Raw genomic sequence first — 22,711 nt, 5'->3', positions numbered from 1 at the left:
TCATGTCAACAGGCCTAATATTTTACTATTCAAGTATATTATATTAGGTTGTAAACTCTTTAGTACATGATTAAGAACAGTTTGTACCTAATTCTAAGTTGTTGCCCATGCTGCACTAATTTTTTTCAGTACTTTAGGGGAGATGTAGTTTCCCAGATGATGTTTTTGATGCAAGGAGTTCATGATCCCTTACATTCTTACCAGTGCCATGAAGAATCATCATGCTTATGAGATTTTTCTTTTAAGGAAATCATGCTTATGAGATTTTTCTTTTAAGCTGCTTTCCAACACTTAGCCTGAAATGGCTTTCAGGTTTTTTGAGCTTGAGGTTTTGCTTCCTTTAGAAAGACTCTCCGTTTTTTAATTACATGATTATTTTATGAATGTACTATGATAAATATGTCAGGGTTATTCAAACATAGATTTCTGAGGAGTGCTCCCTTGAATGAAAAATACAGGTTTATTGCAAGAGTAGGACTTTTAGGTGCTAGATGTTGTTCAGGTACAGAATAAAAAGTTGTAAGACACCAGTTTCAGTGTCAGAAAATGTGAAGTGGCAAAGCATCACAAGAAATGGTGCATGTTTGGGTGTTTGGTTTTGGTAAGTTTGAGTGCAAGTTATGGTCTTTCTGCAGATCTCTCTCTTATTGTCTCATAACATGGATAGGCCTGAATAAGGAGTCAGTCCTTAAGGCATGAATAAATGATGCAGAAATGATGCAGGATAGCTGTTAAATAATAAAGAAAATTATTTCCATGGGGTATTTGGAAGAGCAGGGAGGAAGCATTAGGAAGATTTGTTTGCAGCAAAATGTCTTCTACTGTAAGAACTGACCTACTTCTGAGTATCTGCAGAATCTGCCTGCCTAAGAGCTTTGCCTTTATATCTTACTGCACATAACAATAATATTTGCAGTATTTGGCTTGTGTTATAGGCAGTGTACCAGCTTGCAACCCTCGGCCAGAGGATGACACTTCTGTCAGCTTTCCTCACTGCCTCGTAATTCTAACAGCACTGATTTTGTCTCTGTCACACATGATGGGATTTTGCTCATATTGTAATCTTTCTCTCATTTTAATTTACAGGATTTAATGGAGCAGCTGGAAAAGCAGGACAAAACTGTTCGCAAGTTAAAGAAACAGTTGAAAGTATTTGCTAAGAAGATCGGGGAACTTGAAGGTACTTTTATATTTTGAGAGAAAGAGAAAGATTTTGATTTACTTTTTGTGATCTGATTGTCATCATGTGCATCTGTTTTAGCTGTTATGAGGGCTTGAGGTCTTCAGTAGGATTAGCTCCTGCTGATTGCAGAAACAGGAGGTACATTCAGAGCTCTGTGTTCCTTTATGAACCTTTAAAAGATCTGTCTTGCTATGGAGCAATGAGAAAAGGCGATTGATATTTCTCTGAAGGCAAACAAATATTTAAACATAAAGGAATGTCAAAGACAGTATCTGGTTTTCTCAAGACAAAAGCAATACTGAATATGAACTAGGCAGAAAAAAATTACCCAGTTTTCCTTTGAATGTGAGGTTTGGTTACTGAAACTAAGTTTGTTTTTTTAAAAAGCCTTTCAATATTGTTTGTTTAGTGCTGTGGACAAGACCATAGTAATATTGATACATAATACAGAGTGGGAAAATGTTTCTAAAAACACAGTGTTATGTGAGTTTATTGCCTAACTAACTTAGAAAGATGTAGTAGATCTGGCTGGGATGGAGTTAGCTTTCCTCATAGCAGCCTGTATGATGCTGTGTTTTGGATTTGAGGCTACAAAAGTGTTGGGAACACACTAGTGTTTTGACAACTACTGAACAGAGCTGGCACAGTGTCAAGGTTTTCTCTTTTTTCCTGCTCTGCCCCCTCAGAAAGCTGGGGGTGGGAGGGTATATGGGCACACAGCTGACCCAGACTGGCCAAAGGAATATTCCACATTCTGTACCTCCTAATATCAGGAAGCAGAAGAGGGGGTTTTTGCATACAAGGTAGCTGTTGTTTGAGATTGGCTGGGCATCAGTCCCCTTGGGATGAGGGGTTGTCATGAGTAATTGCCTTTGCTTTGTTTCCCGTTCCCCCCCCTTTCCTTCACTTGTTAAGCCACCTTCATTTCAACCCACAGGTTTTCTCACTCTTGCTGTTAATATTCTCTCCCCTGTCCTGCTGGAGCCAGGATGTTCCTTAGAAATGTCACAGTAATGTCTCGTGTATGCATTGGCTTCACTGGAAAATATGATACAATTTCTTTTCATTCTCTCTCTGAAGTGGGTCAGATGGAGAACATATCACCTGGACAAATCATTGATGAGCCTATTCGTCCAGTTAACATTCCACGGAAAGAAAAGGACTTCCAAGGGATGTTGGAATATAAGAGGGAGGATGAACAAAAACTTGTCAAGAATCTTATTTTAGGTAAGCATCTTTCTCATTTGTGGCCTTCTCTGCTCCCATACACTCTGAAAAATGAATGATAAGAACACAGAATTTGCATTAGGAAATTGATAGCTTATTTTGGTTTTGTCAGTGTTCAGTTTATCTGAAATTCCTAAATGTCTGTTGTAATCTAGTTTTCCTTCCTGATGAGCATAGTACATATTAAAGTGTCTGCATATTTTTAGCAGGCAGTTATGTTTTCTTTTTCTGTTCTCACATTTTACCAAGAAAGTGGCTCTTCCTAGTTTTGCTGTGTTTTCACAGGCCATATATGTATGTGTATGTGCTATTAACTGGGGAGGTTGCAATTACCTCATAACTTAACAAAACAATGTGTGTTTGTTTTTCCCAAGAGCTGAAACCACGTGGGGTAGCTGTCAACCTGATTCCAGGACTACCAGCATATATTTTGTTCATGTGTGTTCGCCATGCAGATTACCTTAATGATGACCAAAAAGTGCGGTCATTGTTGACTTCCACTATCAATGGCATCAAAAAAGTGTTGAAGGTTAGTTAGTCTGCTTGGTTTAGAAAAACATTAATTTAAAATTTGCTTTTGGTTTTACGTAAGAGGAATGAGGAAAAGGCTTTCAGTTAATTGGCTCCGGGTTTCTGATCAATGAACTCCCACCGAAGTCACAAAAGAGCTGTCTTAAAAGGCAACAAATTACATTGCTGGGATTTTATCCATATAGTACCAGAGGTGCTTTGAATTAGTGGGAAAACAATTACCTTCCTTTTGTTTTGAATAGTCTCCATCCTCTGAAGCTGTGCTTCTGATGTTTTGGATGTAGTCAAAGTTTGCAGAATGAGTCTTTGTTAATTTTCTCCAGAGCGCTTGATTAAATAGTTTCATTTGCAGTTTTGGTTAACAGATTCCCTCATTTGCTTCACCTACAGATTACAATGATGAAAATATGTTACTGCCTAAAGTCTTTGCAATGAGTTGGCTAGGAGAGTTTAGGCCAGGTGTATCCTGAAGGCATTATTAAGATATAAATATGCTTTGTGCTTATATAGTTTTCTGTTTTTTAAATGAGACAGATGTGTTCAAAAACCAAGCCTTTAATCAAACTACGTGTTTTGAAAAAATATTTCATAAACAATCCTGCAGGAGCTTAGGTATTCATAGGAATTTCTGAACATATTTAAGTGAATGGAGTGTATGCTATGGAGGTCTAGAACTACTCAGCATATTACTCAGCATATACTAGATTCTGTGTTCCTTGGTGAGAAGGGTTTGTTGTTTTGTTTTGTTTTCCATGTCAGGCTGCCAAAATGGTTATGATGTAAGTGACATTCATCAAAACTGAATTGTTCCCTGTTCCTCCTGCTGCCTCTGCATCATTCCCATCCTCCCTGTTGGGGTCTTAACAGGAGTCATTGTACCATAGAATGGGTGTTTTGGGAATAGTCATATTGCCATGTGATTTCTTCACAGAACATTTAGGATGGGTCTGTAAAACCAGAAATATCATATCTGTGGAGGAAATCATATCCTGAAAGTTCTTGAAAAATACCACAGAAAACAGGGAGGGTGTTTAATGGTATTTTGCCAAAAACCTTGTTTTTCTAATACACAACCGAAATACAGTTTTGCAAAACAACAGAATGAGTAGCTACAAGAAAATGTATTTTAAGTGTTTAACTGTTTATCTAGCATTTCTTCATTTTATTCCTCCTACCAATCTTTGTTGAACTGTGTTTGTTTTTATCTTCAGAAAAGAGGAGATGACTTTGAAACAGTGTCCTTCTGGCTATCGAACACCTGCCGATTTTTGCACTGTTTGAAGCAGTATAGTGGAGAAGAGGTAAGCACTGCTCCTACTCTGGTGTGTCTTGCTCTCCAATACTTCTGTCAGCACTGCTCTTTAACAAATCCCTGTAATATCTCAAAATCTAGTCAAAATCTTAAAATAGCTACACCTTTTTGGAACGATGACATCAATGGAAAGCACAGGAGGATAAGATTTGAACCAGCTTCCCTTTCTTGCAGGCTGGGGGCCCAGAGGCTAAATGACATTGTGCTCACAAAAGTGCCAACTCAGATTAAGTAGAGGAATCTGGCTGCTACCATTATGTTGTTTAGTAATGATTCACTGCACTCCCTGCGAAAAAGGCTGTATTAAGCCCTTTAACCATGGTATGGCAGACCAGTCTACATTTGGAGGCTGTGGAATGCCTAATTCCTTTTTCAAACTTAACTGGGCTTTTGGCCATAACTGGCCAGGTGAGAATGCCCATGCTGGAGTGAGACAGAAGGGTCTTACCCACCAGAAAGCTGGCAAGAGTTTGTTCCTGTGTCAGATACCTGAAGTTTCAAGTTAAGGAAGCAGATGCTGTGGACATCATAGTTAAAAAGCAAATCCTAGCATTAGTCTCAATCAGAAGAATTTCCAAATTAAAATTTGGGGCTGTAACTATTACTTTAAAGGTATTACTTGTAGTTGCATGAAAAAAATGAAAATACGGGGTTTGTGTAATATTTTTATACTCCATTGAGTCATTAATTTCTGTTATTTTATGAATTCAGGGGTTTATGAAGCATAATACACCTCGTCAAAATGAGCACTGCCTCACTAATTTTGATTTAGCTGAATACAGACAAGTACTGAGTGACTTGGCCATTCAGATTTACCAACAACTTGTCCGAGTGTTGGAAAATATTCTGCAACCGATGATTGGTAAGGCAAAGCTGAATTCCTTAAACTTCACAACATAGTACTAAAATGAAAATTATGATGGTGGTAATGTACTATATCTTGTATTTCTTCCTAACCAGTAAAATTTCTTTAATAGTTCTTGTGGTATTGTGTTCATAAATGACAAAGACAGGTTGGATTAGAGGAAAAACTAAAACTGTGATTGGTTCTTCTGGCAGTGACAGAATAAATCAATATACCTTATTCATACTTGTCATAAATCATACATTTGCAGGAAAAAGCTGTCAGGACAATCTGATATTTATTGCTCTGTCTGTTGGAAAATATACGATGGAAAAATTAGATAATTTACTTGAGAACTCATAATTGAAAATAATATGGAAAAAATATTTAGTTGTTATTATGGGCAGCAATGAGGAATGAAATAGCTAGCAGTGGTGAAGCTCACATTCAGAGATCTTTTCTCATTAAAAGTACTTTCCATTTTCTGTTCAGACACTACTCTCACAGAAATTTTCATTATGGTTTCCAATCACAACATTTAGAAGAATGGAACAGCTCTTGGTTTTGCTGACTCTGCTGCTCATATGATCCTGGGAGGAAGAAAGTATTTTACTGAGCTAGAGTTAGACATTTCTTTCAAACACACATGCTGGATTCTTTGTAAAAACCCTGTAAATTTAGATTTTGCAGAACATAGTGGGACACACAATTTCTGCAAATTATGGTAAACTGTGGCTAGCAGAAAGCCTAGCCTGCTCTTTCTGTTTTGCTCTCTTCCACAATACACTTGAGTATCAGTAGGTTTAAGTCATTATGATAATGTTGCCACTCAAATGCAGTTTCAGGGATGCTGGAGCACGAGACCATCCAGGGTGTCTCAGGGGTGAAACCAACGGGTCTGCGGAAGAGAACATCCAGCATTGCTGATGAAGGAACCTACACTTTGGACTCCATCATTCGGCAGCTGAACTCCTTCCACTCAGTGATGTGCCAGCATGGAATGGATCCAGAGCTGATCAAACAGGTTGTCAAGCAGATGTTCTACATCATTGGGGCCGTAACACTTAATAACCTTCTCCTGCGCAAGGACATGTGCTCGTGGAGCAAAGGAATGCAGATAAGGTGGGAGAGCTCGTTATACTTTTCTCGTGTGCACTGCTGGAAATTGTAGTGAACTCCTGACATTGTTGAACATCATTTTGATGGAACTGCAGATACATCTGGAATATTTATTTTTCCACACACAAACAGTTTCAGATGCTGCTAAACTGATTTTGTGAGGTTCGTTTACAAAGAGCTTGGTTGCCTTAGGCCACATCTTACCTGACTTCCAAGTACATGTGGTAGAAGGAAACCAAAAGTATTTCATCCTCAAGTGGGAATCAGAACTGTAGGTGAAAGGTTGGTAATTGCTCTCTCAGTTTTTAGAGAAGAATAGCAAACATACCCGCTGCATTTTTTTGTATGCTGGTGGTGCAATGAATACCTGTTCATCCACACTAGTGTGCTGCATTCTAAGATAAAGCCATCTTAATCATTTTGGCATCAGTTGTCCAATGGACTCTACTGGCATATGTCAGGAAATTTGTCCAGGGCGTTTCAGTCCCTCAAGTGACTTCACAAAGCCTCACTGTACTTTAACACGAACAAAATCTCATTTGCCTTTCTTCTTGTCACATTCCTACAATTAATAGGAACAGAAACAAATGAGAAAAGCTAGTTACTGAAAGTCTGACCATAGTTCCTAACTGTTATGAAAATCAAAATTTCCTGCCTTAATCAGATAAAAACAGTACAAAGACAAAATTAAAGGAAATTAGAAGTGTGAAGGAAAAGCGTGTAAGGACAGAGAAGAAACACTGGGAAAGAGAAATTGCATATGCTCTCCGTTTAGCAATAATCAAGGGATAATGTCTTGATATTCTTACCTCTTTGTACAGATACAATGTGAGTCAACTGGAAGAATGGCTACGTGATAAAAATTTGATGAATAGTGGGGCTAAAGAAACACTGGAACCCCTCATCCAGGCTGCACAGTTGTTGCAAGTAAAAAAGAAAACGGATGAAGATGCAGAAGCCATTTGTTCAATGTGCAATGCACTGACTACTGCCCAGGTAAGGAAACTCTCCCTGTCTGTCCTGCTGTCACTCTTGAGCAGCTCTGCTCTGTTGGTGTTGCTGTTGCCTGCCAACACTGCTGTCACACATGATTGGAGGTTTCTTACTTCATTTTGCATTAGTACAACTGAAACAGATTACATTGGAGGGATTAAAAAGGGACCAGACCCTTTTGCCATCTGATGTTCAAGATAAGTTTAGAACAAATAAGAGGAATCTCAATAGAGTGTTCAGGGTGTAGTACTATACATAATCTCTGTTTGTGAAAATCCTCTGAGAAAACTCTTCATTCGAAGACATCTCTGTAGTCCAGACAGCTCTGCCTGGGATACTAGGAAATGATCTTTCTGCCATCAGAGTTAGTGTCCAGTCAAGTTAATGGACAATTCAAACAGAGCTGTTATCTCCAAGTCTGCAAACAAAAGTGTTAAGTTACTGTACCCATTAGCCTCAGAAGGCTGAACCCAGTGTATCTCTGTAAACAGACCTCTGTTTATGAAAGCATAGATTTTGTACAAATAAGTTGCACTTTTTTTTTTTTTAAACCATACTACATTTACATACAGCTTGTACAGGAATAAAGGGATCCAAGCATCTTTGATGCTTACTGAACAATTCTCAGCAAGAAAAGGAAGAAATTTCTCTATTTTTTTCATAATGGTGTCAGTGCGAGCAGTTGCATTGATACAGCTGTTTTGATTTAGTAATTCACATTACTGGAAAATCTCCTAATTTTCTACTGAATAAGAAGTAAGAATTCCATATGCTTGAAGTGTTTTAACTTTTTAACAAAGTGTTCAGAGTGTTTTGGTTTTTAAAAAAGAGAATGATAAAAAAGCAAAGAGAATTTTTAATAGGTTTTACACATTAAGCCCATATTATTATTTAAAGTCCTTGTGGTGCAGTTCTTGCCTTTGGTGGTTTTAACCCTATTTTTAGAGAAATAGCTCACTCTTGAAGAACAGTGAAGTTGTAAGACTACAGAAGGTCATGATTACAGTGTCAAAATTAGGGTGAGAAATACATAATGTTTCTAGGGAGGGGGGTGGGCTAGGAACACAATCAGTTAATTCTCATGTGATTTTTCCATCCTTTGATATTTTCCTCACATTTGTAGAAATTTAGAGTTTTTACCTCAGAAGAACACGTGTTCTGAAGGAGGCAGTTGTATAACATAGCATTGAGCAGGTGATGGAATTCTGTATGAATCAATAAAGCAAAAAATAACAGATACTTGTAAATAATTTTACTTTTTAAATAGCTAATTTTAAAATTATATTATTCATAACCATGGATGCATCTGTTGAGTGAGCAGTAAAATGAACCTAATAGTGATTGTTCTTCTTCACAGATTGTAAAAGTTCTGAATTTGTATACTCCAGTTAATGAGTTTGAAGAGAGAGTCTTGGTATCATTTATACGTACAATACAGGTATGTCTCTTATCTTTTCATCAAAAATCATTTGACTATGTCTGTGAAAACCTCTGATGAGCCAAAATAGCTTGCATCCCGAAATACATTCAGGATTATGAATTAAACTATGCTTTTTAGCTGTTGCTTTTTAACTATGTTGAAAGGTGATGTCAGCCTTAAAATTTTAAGCAGTCGCAGGTTACTCAGACTTGCATGAAAATGTTAGTTTCTCTGTCATATGTATGAGGGTTTTGGAAGGTGAGAGGTTTTTGTGCTTATACACCTTTGTGTATTTAAATACACGTATGCCAACTTTTCAAGTGATAACGTTTATACATGCAAATTTAGTCAGACCTGTATCTTCAAGAGAAGTTCCAACTGCTTTGAAAACTGAGGCCTGTGCTCATACCAGAGATCTTAATGTACCCCTTCTGGTTTTATATATATTGATGAAAATGAAAAGTTTTGAAAACTCCAAAGAAAAGCAGACAGTAGAGCAAAATAAAGGAAAGAAATATGATCTTTCTGGTCTGTTAGAAGTTGAATTACATTTCAGCAGGATAAGGGAAATTGGGAAGGTAGAACTGAGATAAAACTTTAATTCCTGAATTAAAGTTACTTACTGAATAGATCACTTACTGAATAGACACCGTTACCAGATACTGGGCTAAATCTTCCTTTTGCAGGGAATCTGAACACTTTCAGATTGCATTGTAAGGGGAAAATATTCAGAACTGAAGCCAATGAAAGTAACTACAGTTTAATGTCACAATTCTTGCAAATATGTTGGCTCCAGTTACTGTGGAGCGTGTGTTTGTACACACACGTGTGTCTGAGCACAGATGAAATACTCCCTCTTTGCAAGATGATTATTATCAGTGAGTGATAATGTAATCACTTTCTTATCTTTGCAGGTGCGTCTGCGAGACAGGAAGGACTCTCCTCAGTTGCTCATGGATGCTAAACACATCTTTCCTGTTACTTTTCCGTTTAATCCATCCTCTCTGGCATTAGAAACCATTCAGATCCCAGCCAGCTTGGGCCTGGGCTTCATATCACGTGTCTGATCCCAAGGATGTACCGTCAGTGTTAAATGGAGAACCGGTTGCCTGATATCTTTACTTGTTAAAACATAGTGAGCCACTAAAAACACATTTTCTGAACAAACAGCCTGTATAAGCCCAGATCTGTAGTTAAGGTAGCTGGAAAACTGCACAACAGCACCACAGACTGAAGGCTAAGAGAAAGATGTGCATTTGTGCTCAGTCACTGCATTTATGAGGACTTCACTGATTCATACATTTCCAGAGTATGGAAATCGGGCTTGGACAAAAATTGTGTCTTCAGCTGTCTAGAGACATTTTTAGATCTTTAGTAACATATTTAAATAGTGTAAATTAAACTCCATATGTAATCTTCTCATAGGCGGGGACCAACAGGGACAGTCACAGTCCTGAACATGGAAGACTTGAAAGTAAGGCATTTTGTAGTAGAATACACAGTCACTTGGGAGCCTGTTACATTTAATTTATAAAAACTGGAATGGAAAAAACACAAACTGGCAATATATAAAATTATTTCTTAAACCACTTCCTCATTTATGTCATAAATTTGACATAAATTGTAGTGATAAGTCTTACAGCTCACTATATGCTATAACTTAGGTGTTCATTTGTTAGTACTGTGGTTTACCAAACATACTAAATCGCTGCTGCATATTCTTCTGTTCTTTCAAATGTACGACAGTATCATACTAAGCACTAAAAATAAGATACTTCATTTTTTGTTGTCAACCTTATTTACAGCCTGTAGCAGTCTGTTATTTTAACTGGATTTTTGCACATGGTATCGAATAACACCTGTAGAGGAAAATGGTAACTAAGCACAAGTAGCACACTGGAAATTATATGTTTCGTTATTTTTAAACTAGTTATTTTTGAAAGTAGTTAGCTAAAAGTACAGAATCTTGAAGCAAATGATCAGAAGTCAGTAATGATTTTAGTATTTATTTAGATTATATAGTCTGTCAAATGTTGTCCTTTGTTTGTAGACCCCAGAGTTGACTGTGTGTATTTTGAGTATAATCTCTTTTCGTTTGTTGCCACTTAAATAAAAAGTCTTCTTTCACACTGGAATTTGAGAGGAAAAACTTTAATGGGAAGTTTCTACAGTAGCCCAAGGCTCTCATTATTTGAAAGGTTGACTAACAAGAACGTTAAGTAGTTTTTGACTATGATGCTGTCATTTGACTATGATTAATGCTGATTTAATGGTTGGAAATCCAGGGTTCATAATGAGAGACTGAGATATTTTGGATATTGCACATCTTACTGGAAAGATTTTTCTGTCTCACACATCTTGGATCTGCTATACAGAATTCACATTTCACAATGTGCAGCAGAAGCCTTGCTTAAGGATCCAGTTCTGTGGTGTATGGCTCAAATATACATGTAAAAAAAAAAGCCACACACATTGCTTAATTGCATTGTGCAATATTTCTAATGTATTATAATAATTATCATCTTAGCATTGACATTAATTTCTTCTAGAATATTGATAAATAATCTAGAGGTACACTGTTAGACTGTTTGGTACTAATCTGTTTGCCTGCAAATTCACAGAAAAAAAGATTTACTGTTAAGCAAACTGAAACATTTCGGTTTTGTTTTACTTGAGAGGCAGACATGCTGTTTGTATGGTTGCTAAAATCAGAAGTAAAGACAACCTAAAGTTTGTCAGTATCATTTTAAGATGCTCGTGTCATCTTATTTTCAAATATGTACAGCCCATATTACATTTGAGGGATCATGCCAGTACTTCCAAGAAGCTACGACTGCATTGCAAAAACGTTTTGAATGATCTTTGCTAAATGATTGAGATTGTTTTCCTCTGCATGGTATACCAAACACTCTTTTTAAAAATATTACTTGATTTCTGAAACTACGGCTACTGTTACGTGGCTCCAAATAAGGTGTAAGGTAGTTTTCAGACTGTTAGGGGTACTGTACTTGGGAGAATGTAATAGGAAAACCTTCTCACCCAGTAACAGGGTTAGGAAAGAAAATACAAGAGAACATGCTGACCTACAAATTTTTTTTCTCCTATTGAAAAACAAACAATTGGCATAACAGTATGTTCATACTGTAGATCAGGAAATGTATCCGCTACTTAAGCGTTTTAAGTGTTTAAAATGTATGCCTAAATGTATTTTTGTTTATTTTTTAAGTTTGTTTACCTGTAAAAAGCCTTATTGTATTGTTTCCTTAAAAAAAAGTAGTGGTTAGTAATTTATAGGTATTATCCTTAAACTCAGTGGTTTGACTGGTATTACTTTTATATCACATTAAAAGTATATGCTGCTTGACATGTTTTAAAGGAAAATATTTTTGAGTTGGAATAGATATGTGTAGTTGGTAATTCATCTAACATTTTACATGGCAGTATTTTACATGCACTTTTCAAAAGTAAAATTTTAGTGTCAGTGTATAATATATCTTTCACCTTAGGACTAAAATCTCTTTAACCATGGAATATAATGCAGAATTATTTTAACAACTTTTTTTTTTTTCCTTTGAATCATTGTTATGCTCTTTTAATGTGGACATATCTTTTATATTTTAATTTATTATCTATTGAGATGATAGATTTTATCAGATGCTGGAAAAATACTTGTCAGTGACCCCTTAGAATTATATACAGTTATTCTAGAGATTTTGCACAATAATTACCTCATTCAGTTTGGTGTATTTTTATTCCAGTGATAATTTTATTCTGATGTTTAGGATACAGTCTTCTCTCCAAATTTTGAAAAATTACTTCTCACACTTCAATATGAGATGGATCATGAAAGTGCTTAAGTCTGTTAAATGTGATTAATCTGTTCTATCACAGAAAAAAAATAAGATCAACTTCTTTGTTGAAAGTGGATTGCTATCCGGTAACATTTGTTCCCAACTTGGAAACACCAGCATTTGCAATTTGAAAGTCTATGCGTGATTTAAACTGAACACATTTCAAATACCATACTAAAACTATGAGTAAACACTTGGATTTTTTAAGATGCTGATACTTCATGTGATAAATAAAAGCCTTTAAACATAGGTTTTCACTCGATGCCACTACAGTACATAGCTGAAAAACAAAACATTGTCAGAATGACCTGAGCTCTGATCTGTGGTAGTGTCTCATGTTGTACTTAGTAAATGTATGCATCATAAAAACTGTAGCCTAATAGCTATCACTGGAAAATGTCCAAATAAAAGTACAACTGTACTATTTGCTTTGGAATTTTTTTGGTTGGTTGGTTGGTAGTTCCTGAGCTGTGTGCTAATATAGTCCCCAGACAGTCACATGGTTCCCTCTACCTACCTCCATGGCAGGCTGGGTGTTGACTGCCAGGGGAGTTGGTTACAATCTGAGGATGTGTAAATACACACCCAGATAGCAGCAGTGTGCCATAAACTGCTGTGCGTATTGCAAAATACTTTGTTCGACGTAGCTCATTTCTGTTATGATATTTTGTCACCTAATATTACCTGCTACTGAAATAAGATTTTTCCTTCACTTAGACATTACATTCTGTGCCATGAAAGCTCCTTTGGTGCCAGGCAAGGAGGGCTGGTGGGCCACCTGCCAAAGCCTGGCTCTGTGGTTATTCAAATCTTCTTCCTCATAAAGGCTATTTTGATGTAATACCGGTTAGTGCCTTCAGCTTACTAAATGCATTCAGATTTGTTTATTTTATTCCAAGTTTGCTAAAGAAACTCCTTGTAGGACGATGATTAATGTTTCTGTTGGTTTTCTCTGCTGGGTCCGGACCGCTCCCCTCGGGACCCCTCTGGCCGTCGGAAGGGACATTATTCCCGCTCCCTAAAGGTGTATTCCGGGTGCCAGCTGTGCCAGTGCGGTACCTGGGAGTGCCGCTCAGCTCCACTGTAGGTACAGGGCGGTGAGAACCGGGCGGTGGCCGCGGGACGAGCCCCGCAGGGTGAGCGGCACTGGGGCACTGGGGGAGCGCTGGGGAAGTGGCACGAGTGAGCCGGCAGGGAGCGGGCGGAGCCGCTCCCACACGCTCCGGGGCGGGGGCCGGACCGGGCCATGCGGAACCTGCAGTCCCGATGCGGCTGGCCGAGCTTTAACGCAGTGAGCGGGGCACGGGGGGCAGCGGGGCGGGTCGGCCGGGCCGAGCCCCGGCGGGAGCGGATCGCGATCTGTCGGGACCGCGGTTAAAGCGCGGGGCCGCCTGTGGCTGTGTGCGCTGGCTGCGGGATCATCCCGCAGATCCCAGGGCACCGGGAAGAAATACTCCTTTTTGCGGAAAACACACCTTTTTCTGAGACTCTTGGCCTTCAGGAGTTGGTCTCTGCTGTGCTAGCCAGCGGTTAGGCAACTTTAAGGTTTAACAAAGCCCTTCCCCTGGGCGCTCAGTTTCGGAGCGCTGCGCTTTCTGCTGGGCAAATATTGAATGTGTGTGGCAGAACTTGGCCTTGAAACAAAGATTCTTCCTCCTTGGTGCACCTGCTGAAGTTTTTGCACAACTTTCCCCGCTTTTCCTGTAAGTCGCTGGATTGTCGTGGCGTATAATTTGTTTGCTTAGCTTTAAATAGCAAGCCCAACATGGATATGTTAGTGATTTATAAGCCCATGTCTCTTCTGTTGCAACAGCAGCTGCCGTAACGAGCTCCCATTGAGCCCGGTGCTGCAGAGCTCTTCGTTCTTAGTGTTGGTGCCGCAATCGGAGCCGCTGGAAGAACAAACGGCAGTTTTCACTGGAATATTGTCAGGGAGCTGAAGGGAGGAAGGAGCGCGGGTGTAACCCGACACGGGAATGAGCAAACTCCCTTCTGTTTACCTGTGAGGCAGGGTTTGGAGACAGCCAGCTCTGTAGGCTGGGTGCATTTGCCAATGGAGGCTCCTGCAACTCCAGGGGCCTTTTCTGAAGAATCAGTGCTTTTGTCACGTTGTTTTCCCTCTCTTTCTCGTCCGTGCAGTTCACCTTCTTACATGGGAACACACTGTGTGCCCCTGAGGCTGTTTGGTGGTGATATTCCGACTTGCATAACAACAAATAAATAAAACAACAACCACCCAGAGGGTGGTTGGGTGCTGGAACAGTCTCCCCAGAGAAGTGGTCACAACACCAAGCCTGACAGAGTTCCAGATGTTTGGGTGATACTCTCAGGCACGTGGTGTGACTGTTGGGTAGGGTCCTACAGGCCTGAGAGTTGGGCTCAGTGATCCTTGTGGGTTGTTTGCAACTCAGCATATTCTCTGATTCTGTGAAAGAACTCAATTTAACAAGCATTTTTGTACACCAGGAAGTCAACATACCATAGGAATGACACAAAAGAAAATTTATACTTAGGTACACATGGAAAACTGAAAACTAGTTTAGCCACGTTTTTCATTTGGCCATGAAATAGATATTTGTGAAGCTGGGCTTTTATCTCTTTTGGTGGGATAGACGAAAACATTGACATCATAGGGGTTTGGAGTTGTTTAGAAAATGTCCTTGTGATTTTGGATGTTGTGTGAAAAAATGCAATCCTGCTGAAAGCATCAGCAAAGAGGTATCATGGAAGAGGCTGAGGTTTCGGTTGATCATCACCTGATGTGCAAACCAGTTTGGCGTATGGCTGACTAGAAAGATCAGTTTCTGTCCTCGGGGATCCTGAAAACTCACCTGGAGAAGTCACTGAGCAACACAAGCTAAATTGTAGAATGTCCCTGCAAAAGTCCCTCTTACCCTAAGAGGGGTGTTGATCCTTGGGAATAAGAATTAAGAAGGCTGTTGTACAGTGCAGTTTGTAGGGACCTGTGTGGGCACCCACCATCATTCAGTAGGGGTTCTTGAGACAGAGACCCTCATGTTCTGAGGATCTACTGGAGCTTCCAAATTAAGAGAGGAAAAAAGTCACTTGTGCTAAAACTAACAGTTGTGGCACCAAAATGAGAAGGTATATGAGTCCCCGAGGTATCTGTGGGTCTGCTAACGCTCCATGAAATCCTTGACTAATGGTAATTTTTCAAGTAAGCAGCTGCAGCAGTTCTCATGGGTTTATTTAAACAGTTTAAACTGACCATGAATATAGCAAGGGTAAGTGAATTAAATGAAGGGTTCTGTCTATCAAAACATAAAGATGCTGAAAGATTATACATTATGGTTGCTTGTGTAAGTAGGGATGGATGAGATTGCTTTGTCAAACCCTGTCAGGATGAGAAGGACACACTCCACATCACTGAAGTAATTCCCTACTTACTGAGTTTTACAGCTGTATTATGTCCTTTTAAGAAGTGCTGTTTCTGATGGCTTCTCAGGCAGAACATTTGAAGAGTTTGCTTATGCTTCAGCATTTTACCTTCAGCAAAGGAGAACTAGATGGTTTGAACAGCATATTTACATTCAAATATCATGATAATAGCTAAGCTAACTATTATCTTGTTTTTCTGTTCTAGTACAATAGGGTTTGGATCCCTGATAATGAAGAAGTTTGGCAGTCTGCAGAAATCACAAAAAACTACAAAGCTGGAGACCGTTCTCTCCATGTGCAATTAGAAGATGGAACTGTAAGGAGAAAAGCCTGTATTATTGTGGGGTTTGCTGAAATATATTTATGTGGAAATATAGGACTCATCATTATGAGATCTAAATAACATGTCCATATTTTCTTTTTTCATCATATTGAAATTTGTACAGTAAACAGCTGCTACTCAAAAATATGAGGACTGCAATGCTACTATCTGTATAACATAAGTATATAGCACATACCTCAAAGATCACTTTTGAAACAAGCCCTGAAACTCATCTTAGGTTGGAGGAAAGCAGTTATCCTCACAGAGCTAGCTGGTACTTCTTTCTTCCCTAAAGTTGTTGCTTTATGTAAGATCTGTTAATTTTAGCATCCAAGTTCTTTACAGATTTAATATTTTGAAAACAGCATTTCTGTATTCCTGTTCCATAAAGACAGCTATTAAATGAATGATTAAATAGATTTGTTGAAAGAAACAGAAGTGAGTGATAATCTTTGTGTAAAGAAAACTGAATGGTTGCAAGTAAGGATCGTTATAGAGCTGCCTTGAGTTCTGACCAGGTGTTTGCTTTCATTCAGTTGCAGCTGGTCTGCTGCTTTTACTGTACTTGAAATATGCATGTGTTTAGAGAGCTAAACCTGTTTACCATTTTTACAGATTTCAATACAAAATAACATAAATAAAGAGAATGTAACTTTCTTTTTCATTAGCAACAAAGAGCTCCAAGTCCCCCAAGTTCAGTGGGATGTATGGAATTGATGAAATAGGTCAGACAGTGCTCCATCAACTCTGTAACTTTGTGTAAAGGTCAAAGAGGAGTTCCTGTTTATGCAAACATAATGCATTTTATGATGTTTCAAGTAGTTTTTGTTGACAGGAACTGAATTACCCTGTTGATCCAGCTGCTTTGCCACCCCTACGAAATCCTGACATACTTGTTGGTGAAAATGATCTCACTGCACTCAGTTATCTCCATGAACCAGCTGTTCTACACAATCTCAAAGTTCGTTTTGTGGAGTCCAAACTTATCTACACATATAGTGGTAAGCAAAGTAAAATGCAATATTTAAAAAAAAATTTAAAAAAATATCTTGGGTTAGTTTTCAATATGATGTGAGTAATATTTTCCTCAAGTATGTTTTAACTCATGTTAACTGGTTTTATGTATGAGCATAGACTTGTTTGTTGATCAGTATCTCCTACCTAGTTTATAAAATATTGCTGCTTTGTATCAGTTTAAGTGTTGTTGCCAAAAATGAGCATTTAATTTAACTAACCTGTGTTTTATTTTTGTTTTGCACCCTTGGTTGTAGGAATAATTTTGGTTGCAATAAACCCCTATAAAGAGTTGCCAATATATGGAGATGCTATTATCCATGCATATAGTGGGCAAAACATGGGGGACATGGATCCACATATATTTGCTGTGGCAGAAGAAGCATACAAGCAAATGGCAAGGTTCAGTATGTTGTTTAATGTACATAAATAACACCTGAAGTCTAGTGGCAGTGTTCATTGTCATTTAACTGTGTATGTGCCACTGGCTATTAAGAATACCTTTGAATAGGTGGCTTAACTAAAGGAGGACGAATTCCTTAACCAGCTGAGGAATTTCTAGAGTTCATAACTATTTTCATTCTTGATGGGGAGTAAAACACTGGCTTAGCTCAGTGAATAGCAATGACACCAACCTAGAGATTACAACTGGTGTAAGAGAAGTGTAGATGAAAGATGGAACTGATATATGAGAGTTGACCACAGCTGTGATTTCAAACATCTGTTTCAAATTTATAATTCCTACATTTATACATGATTTTAGACATGTCTGATTTGAACTGTCTGATTTAAACTGTCTGATTATTTGGTTCTAGAAATAACAAAAATCAGTCTATTATAGTCAGCGGGGAATCAGGAGCTGGAAAGACTGTGTCTGCAAGATACACTATGAGGTACTTTGCCACTGTGAGCAAGTCAAGCAGCAATGCACATGTGGAGGATAAAGTATTGGCATCCAATCCAATAACTGAGGTAAGTTTCAGAGGGTGTCTCTCAAGCCTGTACTCATCAAGGAAAGAATTCCATGGGCTGCTGGGAATCTTTGTTTGAAGTCTTTCGAGATGTTTTATCTGCTTGAGTTAGATATCTAATTTAGAAGTTTAACCTCTGAATATTACTGATGGACAGAGGTAGTCACCTTCAGGAAGGTCCTGTCTGAGTTACCAGTGGCCCTTTGGAGGCACTAGTTTGCCTCCAGAGTGTTGTCTGGCCACCTATTAGATCATGAGAAAACAGTATTGAATAAGTTGTTTGTTTGTTTTTATTAGTTGGAATAGAAACCAGCTAAGGTTCCTTATAACAGAAAAACAGTTCTAGTTCTCAGTTTATGTAACATTATACTGTTTAACTTGAGGTTTGTCTTCAGTTTTGGGCCTCAAAATTTAAGTAACACAACTCAGTGCTGAGATTGATCCCTGAGCACCTTTGATTTTAGAAACTTGCAGTTGAGTCAAGTTTTGTCAAAATTATTCTTATGAGAGACCCAAGTAAATCAAATCATTAAAGTTTATAATTTTCTGTAGGCTGTTGGCAATGCAAAAACCACACGGAATGATAATAGCAGTCGATTTGGAAAATACACTGAAATCAGTTTTGATCAGAGTTGCCAAATCATTGGAGCTAACATGAGAACATACCTCCTTGAGAAATCCAGAGTTGTCTTTCAGGTGGGTAAAATAAAGTTTAAAATAGTCATTGTCAGTATAGCTACAAAAGCACTATACTTTACTATACTTTCCTGATTTCATATAGGAAATATTATGTGAAGTTCTGAATAGTGTGTCTAATCAGCATTGGATTTATTTTTTAACAGGAGATTATATTATTTATAAAAAGAAACTATTTTACTTCGTGTTCTTCCTTCTGTTAAGTGAAGGATGCATCTCAGGGACAATTCCCTGAGCTAAGTGCAAGAAGTATTTGAGAAATCTGTAACATGCTGTCACAACAGTAACACATGCCAGTTGTATCTGGAAAGGAGCAGCATAGGTAGGGTAGAGAGAGTCTTAGTAAAAAAATGGCTGAAAATTTATAAGGCCAGGGCTTATTGCATGTGACTCACTACAGGGTCAGGGCATAATTGTGATGATATCCTAAAGAAAGCATTTAATTTTATAAAACTGTTTTCACAAAGGTTTCTTTATTAATAGTATTGCAACTTTTTAAGTACACTGAAAAATATTTCTATATGTTTGCTGCCTGAAGGATGATTTGAAAATGGAGGGGTTTCAGAGTTACCACAGGGCAGTGTTTCAGCTGACACTCCTACACAGTTGTTCCTTACAGTGTTTGCCAGTTCATATTAGTAGATGGTTGTTGGAGCTGAAGAAATTATTATAGTAACATCCTTGGGGAAAGAACTCAGCATATTGGTCATGGAAATAAAGTATACTTGAATCCAAAGATCATGCTGAAATCAAAGATGTGCCGTTTTAATATAGAGCAATTTCTTTGCCAGACTATGTTGCAGCAGAATTTAGCCCTCAGGCAACATTATCACTTTACAATAGTCTTGAATATCAAATGTTTTTCTGTTTGCTTCTTTGTTCTGTTGTTAATTATTTTTTTCTGTAGTGTTATTCTTTGCTTTATTTTACAGTCAGAGAATGAGAGAAACTACCATATATTTTATCAGTTGTGTGCATCTGCTATGCAGCCTGAATATAAACATCTTAAATTGGGTAGGTCTCAAGAAAATAATCTACTCATCATTTTTGCAGAGCAGTATTTTTAAGGCTGGGATTTCAAATGCTAGGATGTTAAGTGCTTTATAGCATAAATCTCACAGCCTTAAAATGGGACCTGCATTTTTAAGTCACTTAGCTATTAATCCTGTTTGTTTTGAACTTGGTAGCAAATCCTTAGTAACTCAAGTAGTGCACAATCAAGTACCTAAGTGCCTTTGAAAACCTTATACTTTCTGTAGTGACAGGTGCCTTGACAGTTTAGGGGCTTGATTCACTTATCTACAGAGAAGCTGGGAGAAGCAGACCTTAGATATGTGTTTACTCAGTCTCCATTGTTTATTAGATGAAATATTAAGATTTCTAGGAATTATGAATACTAATTTCTGTCAGCTTAACTGAGTTACGCTCATGGATTTCTCTCAGAGAAAAGAGGACCTCCAGCTCATCACTGAAATGCTGTCATCTGCCATCCTCTTTAATTTTTTGGTATAAAGAGTTTTAACAAATGGCTATCCCCAGTCCCTAATTTTTGCAGGATTACAAGCTTTGCTTCTTATCTATAGGAAGCGCAGAAGAATTTAACTACACACGGATGGGTGGCAGCACTGTAATAGAAGGAGTTGATGACAGAGCAAATATGGTGGAAACTCAGAAGACATTTGCCTTACTGGGTAAATTCTTGGGGATGTATTTTCAATAGACTTATCTTTTTTTATGAAATGGGCAAAAGTGGTTTGTTTCTGAACTATCCAAAATGTTAGTGGTAATTACCAAATAATTTCTTTCATAGCTTATTTATTGTACCGTTAGTCTGTTTTAAAAGTACTAGGCAGGAGCAATTAGCAATTGGTGTTAATTGTTAATGGTCAGAATCACTGACGGCTGGAGTCTTCCTGGCCCTTAAGCTAACATGCTGTGACAGAAGTGGAATTGGAAGCTTCTTTGCCCCTGTATGGCTTATGTGAAAGCCAAATTAGACTTGAGCTGGCACTTGGGGAGGTACAGGAATTTATGCCTAATCTTTCATCGGATCAGACAGGCAGAAAATTGGCAGAACCAAGGATTTGCATAGTACTCCTCAGAGATGCTGTACAATTCTTGGCTACACAACAAAGCAAGTAGTCCATCATTGTTCTATTTTAATTAATTGTACTGTTTCTGGGTATTTAAAATAATTGAGAATTGTTTTTTTAGGTCTGAATGGGGATTTTCAGATGGATGTTTTTAAAATGCTGGCAGCAATCCTACACTTGGGCAACGTGGAAATAGCAGCTGCTGGAGATGAAAGATCATCCATCAGTGTAAGGAAGTAGCTCATTCATATACCAACATTTTCTATTATATTCTGTGCCAGAAGTCCTTTAGCAATAGTTTCTCTCATATCTGGGGCTCTGAGCAGCGTTAAATCTGGTGTACTAAACTTGATTGATTTCTCCATCTTCATCTGTACAGAGGCACAGCGAGAGTCAACACAGATGCTGTTTTGTGCCCAAGTTCAGAAAGTCTTAACAAAAGGCAAAATGTGGCTAAGAGTACCCCATATCCAATTGATCCACAGCTGTTGGAAAAGCCATTTGGGACTCTCTGCAGGATACAGGAAACAGAGCTTTGTCAAAGCTTCTCAGAATGTGTCCCAGCAAGCTGTGCAAATCTAAAAAGCAAGAACACCTAAACACAGACTAAAGTAACTTTCTTTCAGTGTCTTAATCCAAAGCATCTCACCCAGTCCAAGTTTTTCTCTCCTGTATCAGGAGTTCTATCCAGTATTATTTGCTTCAGCTCATCTTGGTATTTTGCCAGACAAAGTAGTAAACACAGCCCCTTGTCTATCTAAAAATAAAAATCATAGTTTGATGTCAGCAGTGCAAGGATTTCACTGTCTAGACAACAGTTAATGTAATAAATGTAATCTAATAATATTTACTCATCTTTTTTAAAGATGGAAGATAAACATCTCAGTATATTCTGTGAACTTCTGGATTTAAACTGTGACAAAATGTCCCGATGGTTGTGCCACCGGAAGATTATCACAACCTCAGAGACTGTAATAAAGCCAATGACAAGAGCTCAGGCTGTTAATGCAAGGGATGCTCTGGCAAAGAAGATCTACTCTCATTTATTTGACTTTATTGTGGAAAGAATTAACCAAGCTTTGCAGTTCTCTGGCAAGCAACATACTTTTATTGGTGTTTTGGACATTTATGGGTAAGACAGTCTCTGGAAACAAATTAACTTCTAAGTTAATTTGCCTTTTCTTTAGAGTTCATAAGAGGCATTTTTCAGTTTGTGCTGGCAATGGATTTGGAGGGGGTTGTTTTACTAAAAGGTCATGGTCATATGAGTTCTTTAGCATCCAGAGTAGTGGAAATGTTCAGCTACTATAAATATTAGTGTCTTTTGTGAATGACGTTTAAATTTAACTTCTGATATGATACTTTTAAATTTAACTCTGGATTTTTTTAGCTCTGTTATGTGTGGTAACATTAACTTCTAAAGAAGTTTTGAAATGCCTTAACATCTTCATTGGTTTTATGGCTAGTTAATTTTCTTGGAAACATTAGGATAGCCTTGAAATCTTTTAAAGATACTACCATTTGATTTTGATATCAAGGGATGTTTTCTTTTCTTATTTGAATTGTGTTTCAGATTTGAAACATTTGATGTGAACAGTTTTGAACAATTTTGTATCAATTATGCTAATGAAAAGCTACAGCAGCAATTTAACCTGGTATGTTCTTTTATTTGTTACAGTTCTTTAGCTTACTTTACTTCAGTTTTTAGATTATCAGTAATGGATATTAGCAAATGC

The 22,711-nt window shown here is 37.9% G+C and overlaps 2 protein-coding genes across 2 annotated transcripts in view; both read left to right on the top strand.

Moving 5' to 3' along the window:
• The window catches only part of MYO5A (myosin VA), a 70,295-nt gene extending 58,932 nt beyond the window's left edge, over window positions 1–11,363 (top strand). The window contains exons 31-39 of the mRNA XM_029958683.1: window positions 1,087–1,180; window positions 2,264–2,410; window positions 2,785–2,939; window positions 4,153–4,242; window positions 4,965–5,115; window positions 5,937–6,219; window positions 7,038–7,212; window positions 8,567–8,647; window positions 9,544–11,363. Coding sequence (XP_029814543.1) covers window positions 1,087–1,180; window positions 2,264–2,410; window positions 2,785–2,939; window positions 4,153–4,242; window positions 4,965–5,115; window positions 5,937–6,219; window positions 7,038–7,212; window positions 8,567–8,647; window positions 9,544–9,696 — 1,329 coding nt within the window. The 3' untranslated portion in view covers window positions 9,697–11,363. The remainder of the gene's footprint in view (window positions 1–1,086; window positions 1,181–2,263; window positions 2,411–2,784; window positions 2,940–4,152; window positions 4,243–4,964; window positions 5,116–5,936; window positions 6,220–7,037; window positions 7,213–8,566; window positions 8,648–9,543) is intronic.
• Window positions 11,364–15,710: 4,347 nt separating this feature from the next.
• The window catches only part of MYO5C (myosin VC), a 29,599-nt gene continuing 22,598 nt past the window's right edge, over window positions 15,711–22,711 (top strand). The window contains exons 1-11 of the mRNA XM_029958794.1: window positions 15,711–15,725; window positions 16,085–16,195; window positions 17,037–17,202; window positions 17,473–17,617; window positions 18,031–18,187; window positions 18,739–18,882; window positions 19,815–19,896; window positions 20,466–20,573; window positions 21,097–21,203; window positions 21,842–22,107; window positions 22,549–22,630. Of these exons, the coding sequence (XP_029814654.1) occupies window positions 15,711–15,725; window positions 16,085–16,195; window positions 17,037–17,202; window positions 17,473–17,617; window positions 18,031–18,187; window positions 18,739–18,882; window positions 19,815–19,896; window positions 20,466–20,573; window positions 21,097–21,203; window positions 21,842–22,107; window positions 22,549–22,630 (1,383 nt within the window). The remainder of the gene's footprint in view (window positions 15,726–16,084; window positions 16,196–17,036; window positions 17,203–17,472; window positions 17,618–18,030; window positions 18,188–18,738; window positions 18,883–19,814; window positions 19,897–20,465; window positions 20,574–21,096; window positions 21,204–21,841; window positions 22,108–22,548; window positions 22,631–22,711) is intronic.

Source organism: Manacus vitellinus, unplaced genomic scaffold (genome assembly GCF_001715985.3).
Source record: "Manacus vitellinus isolate BGI_N305 unplaced genomic scaffold, ASM171598v3 scaffold_16_pilon, whole genome shotgun sequence".
NCBI classification, from domain to species: Eukaryota; Metazoa; Chordata; class Aves; order Passeriformes; family Pipridae; genus Manacus; species Manacus vitellinus.
This window is presented reverse-complemented; position numbering and strand designations above follow the sequence as displayed.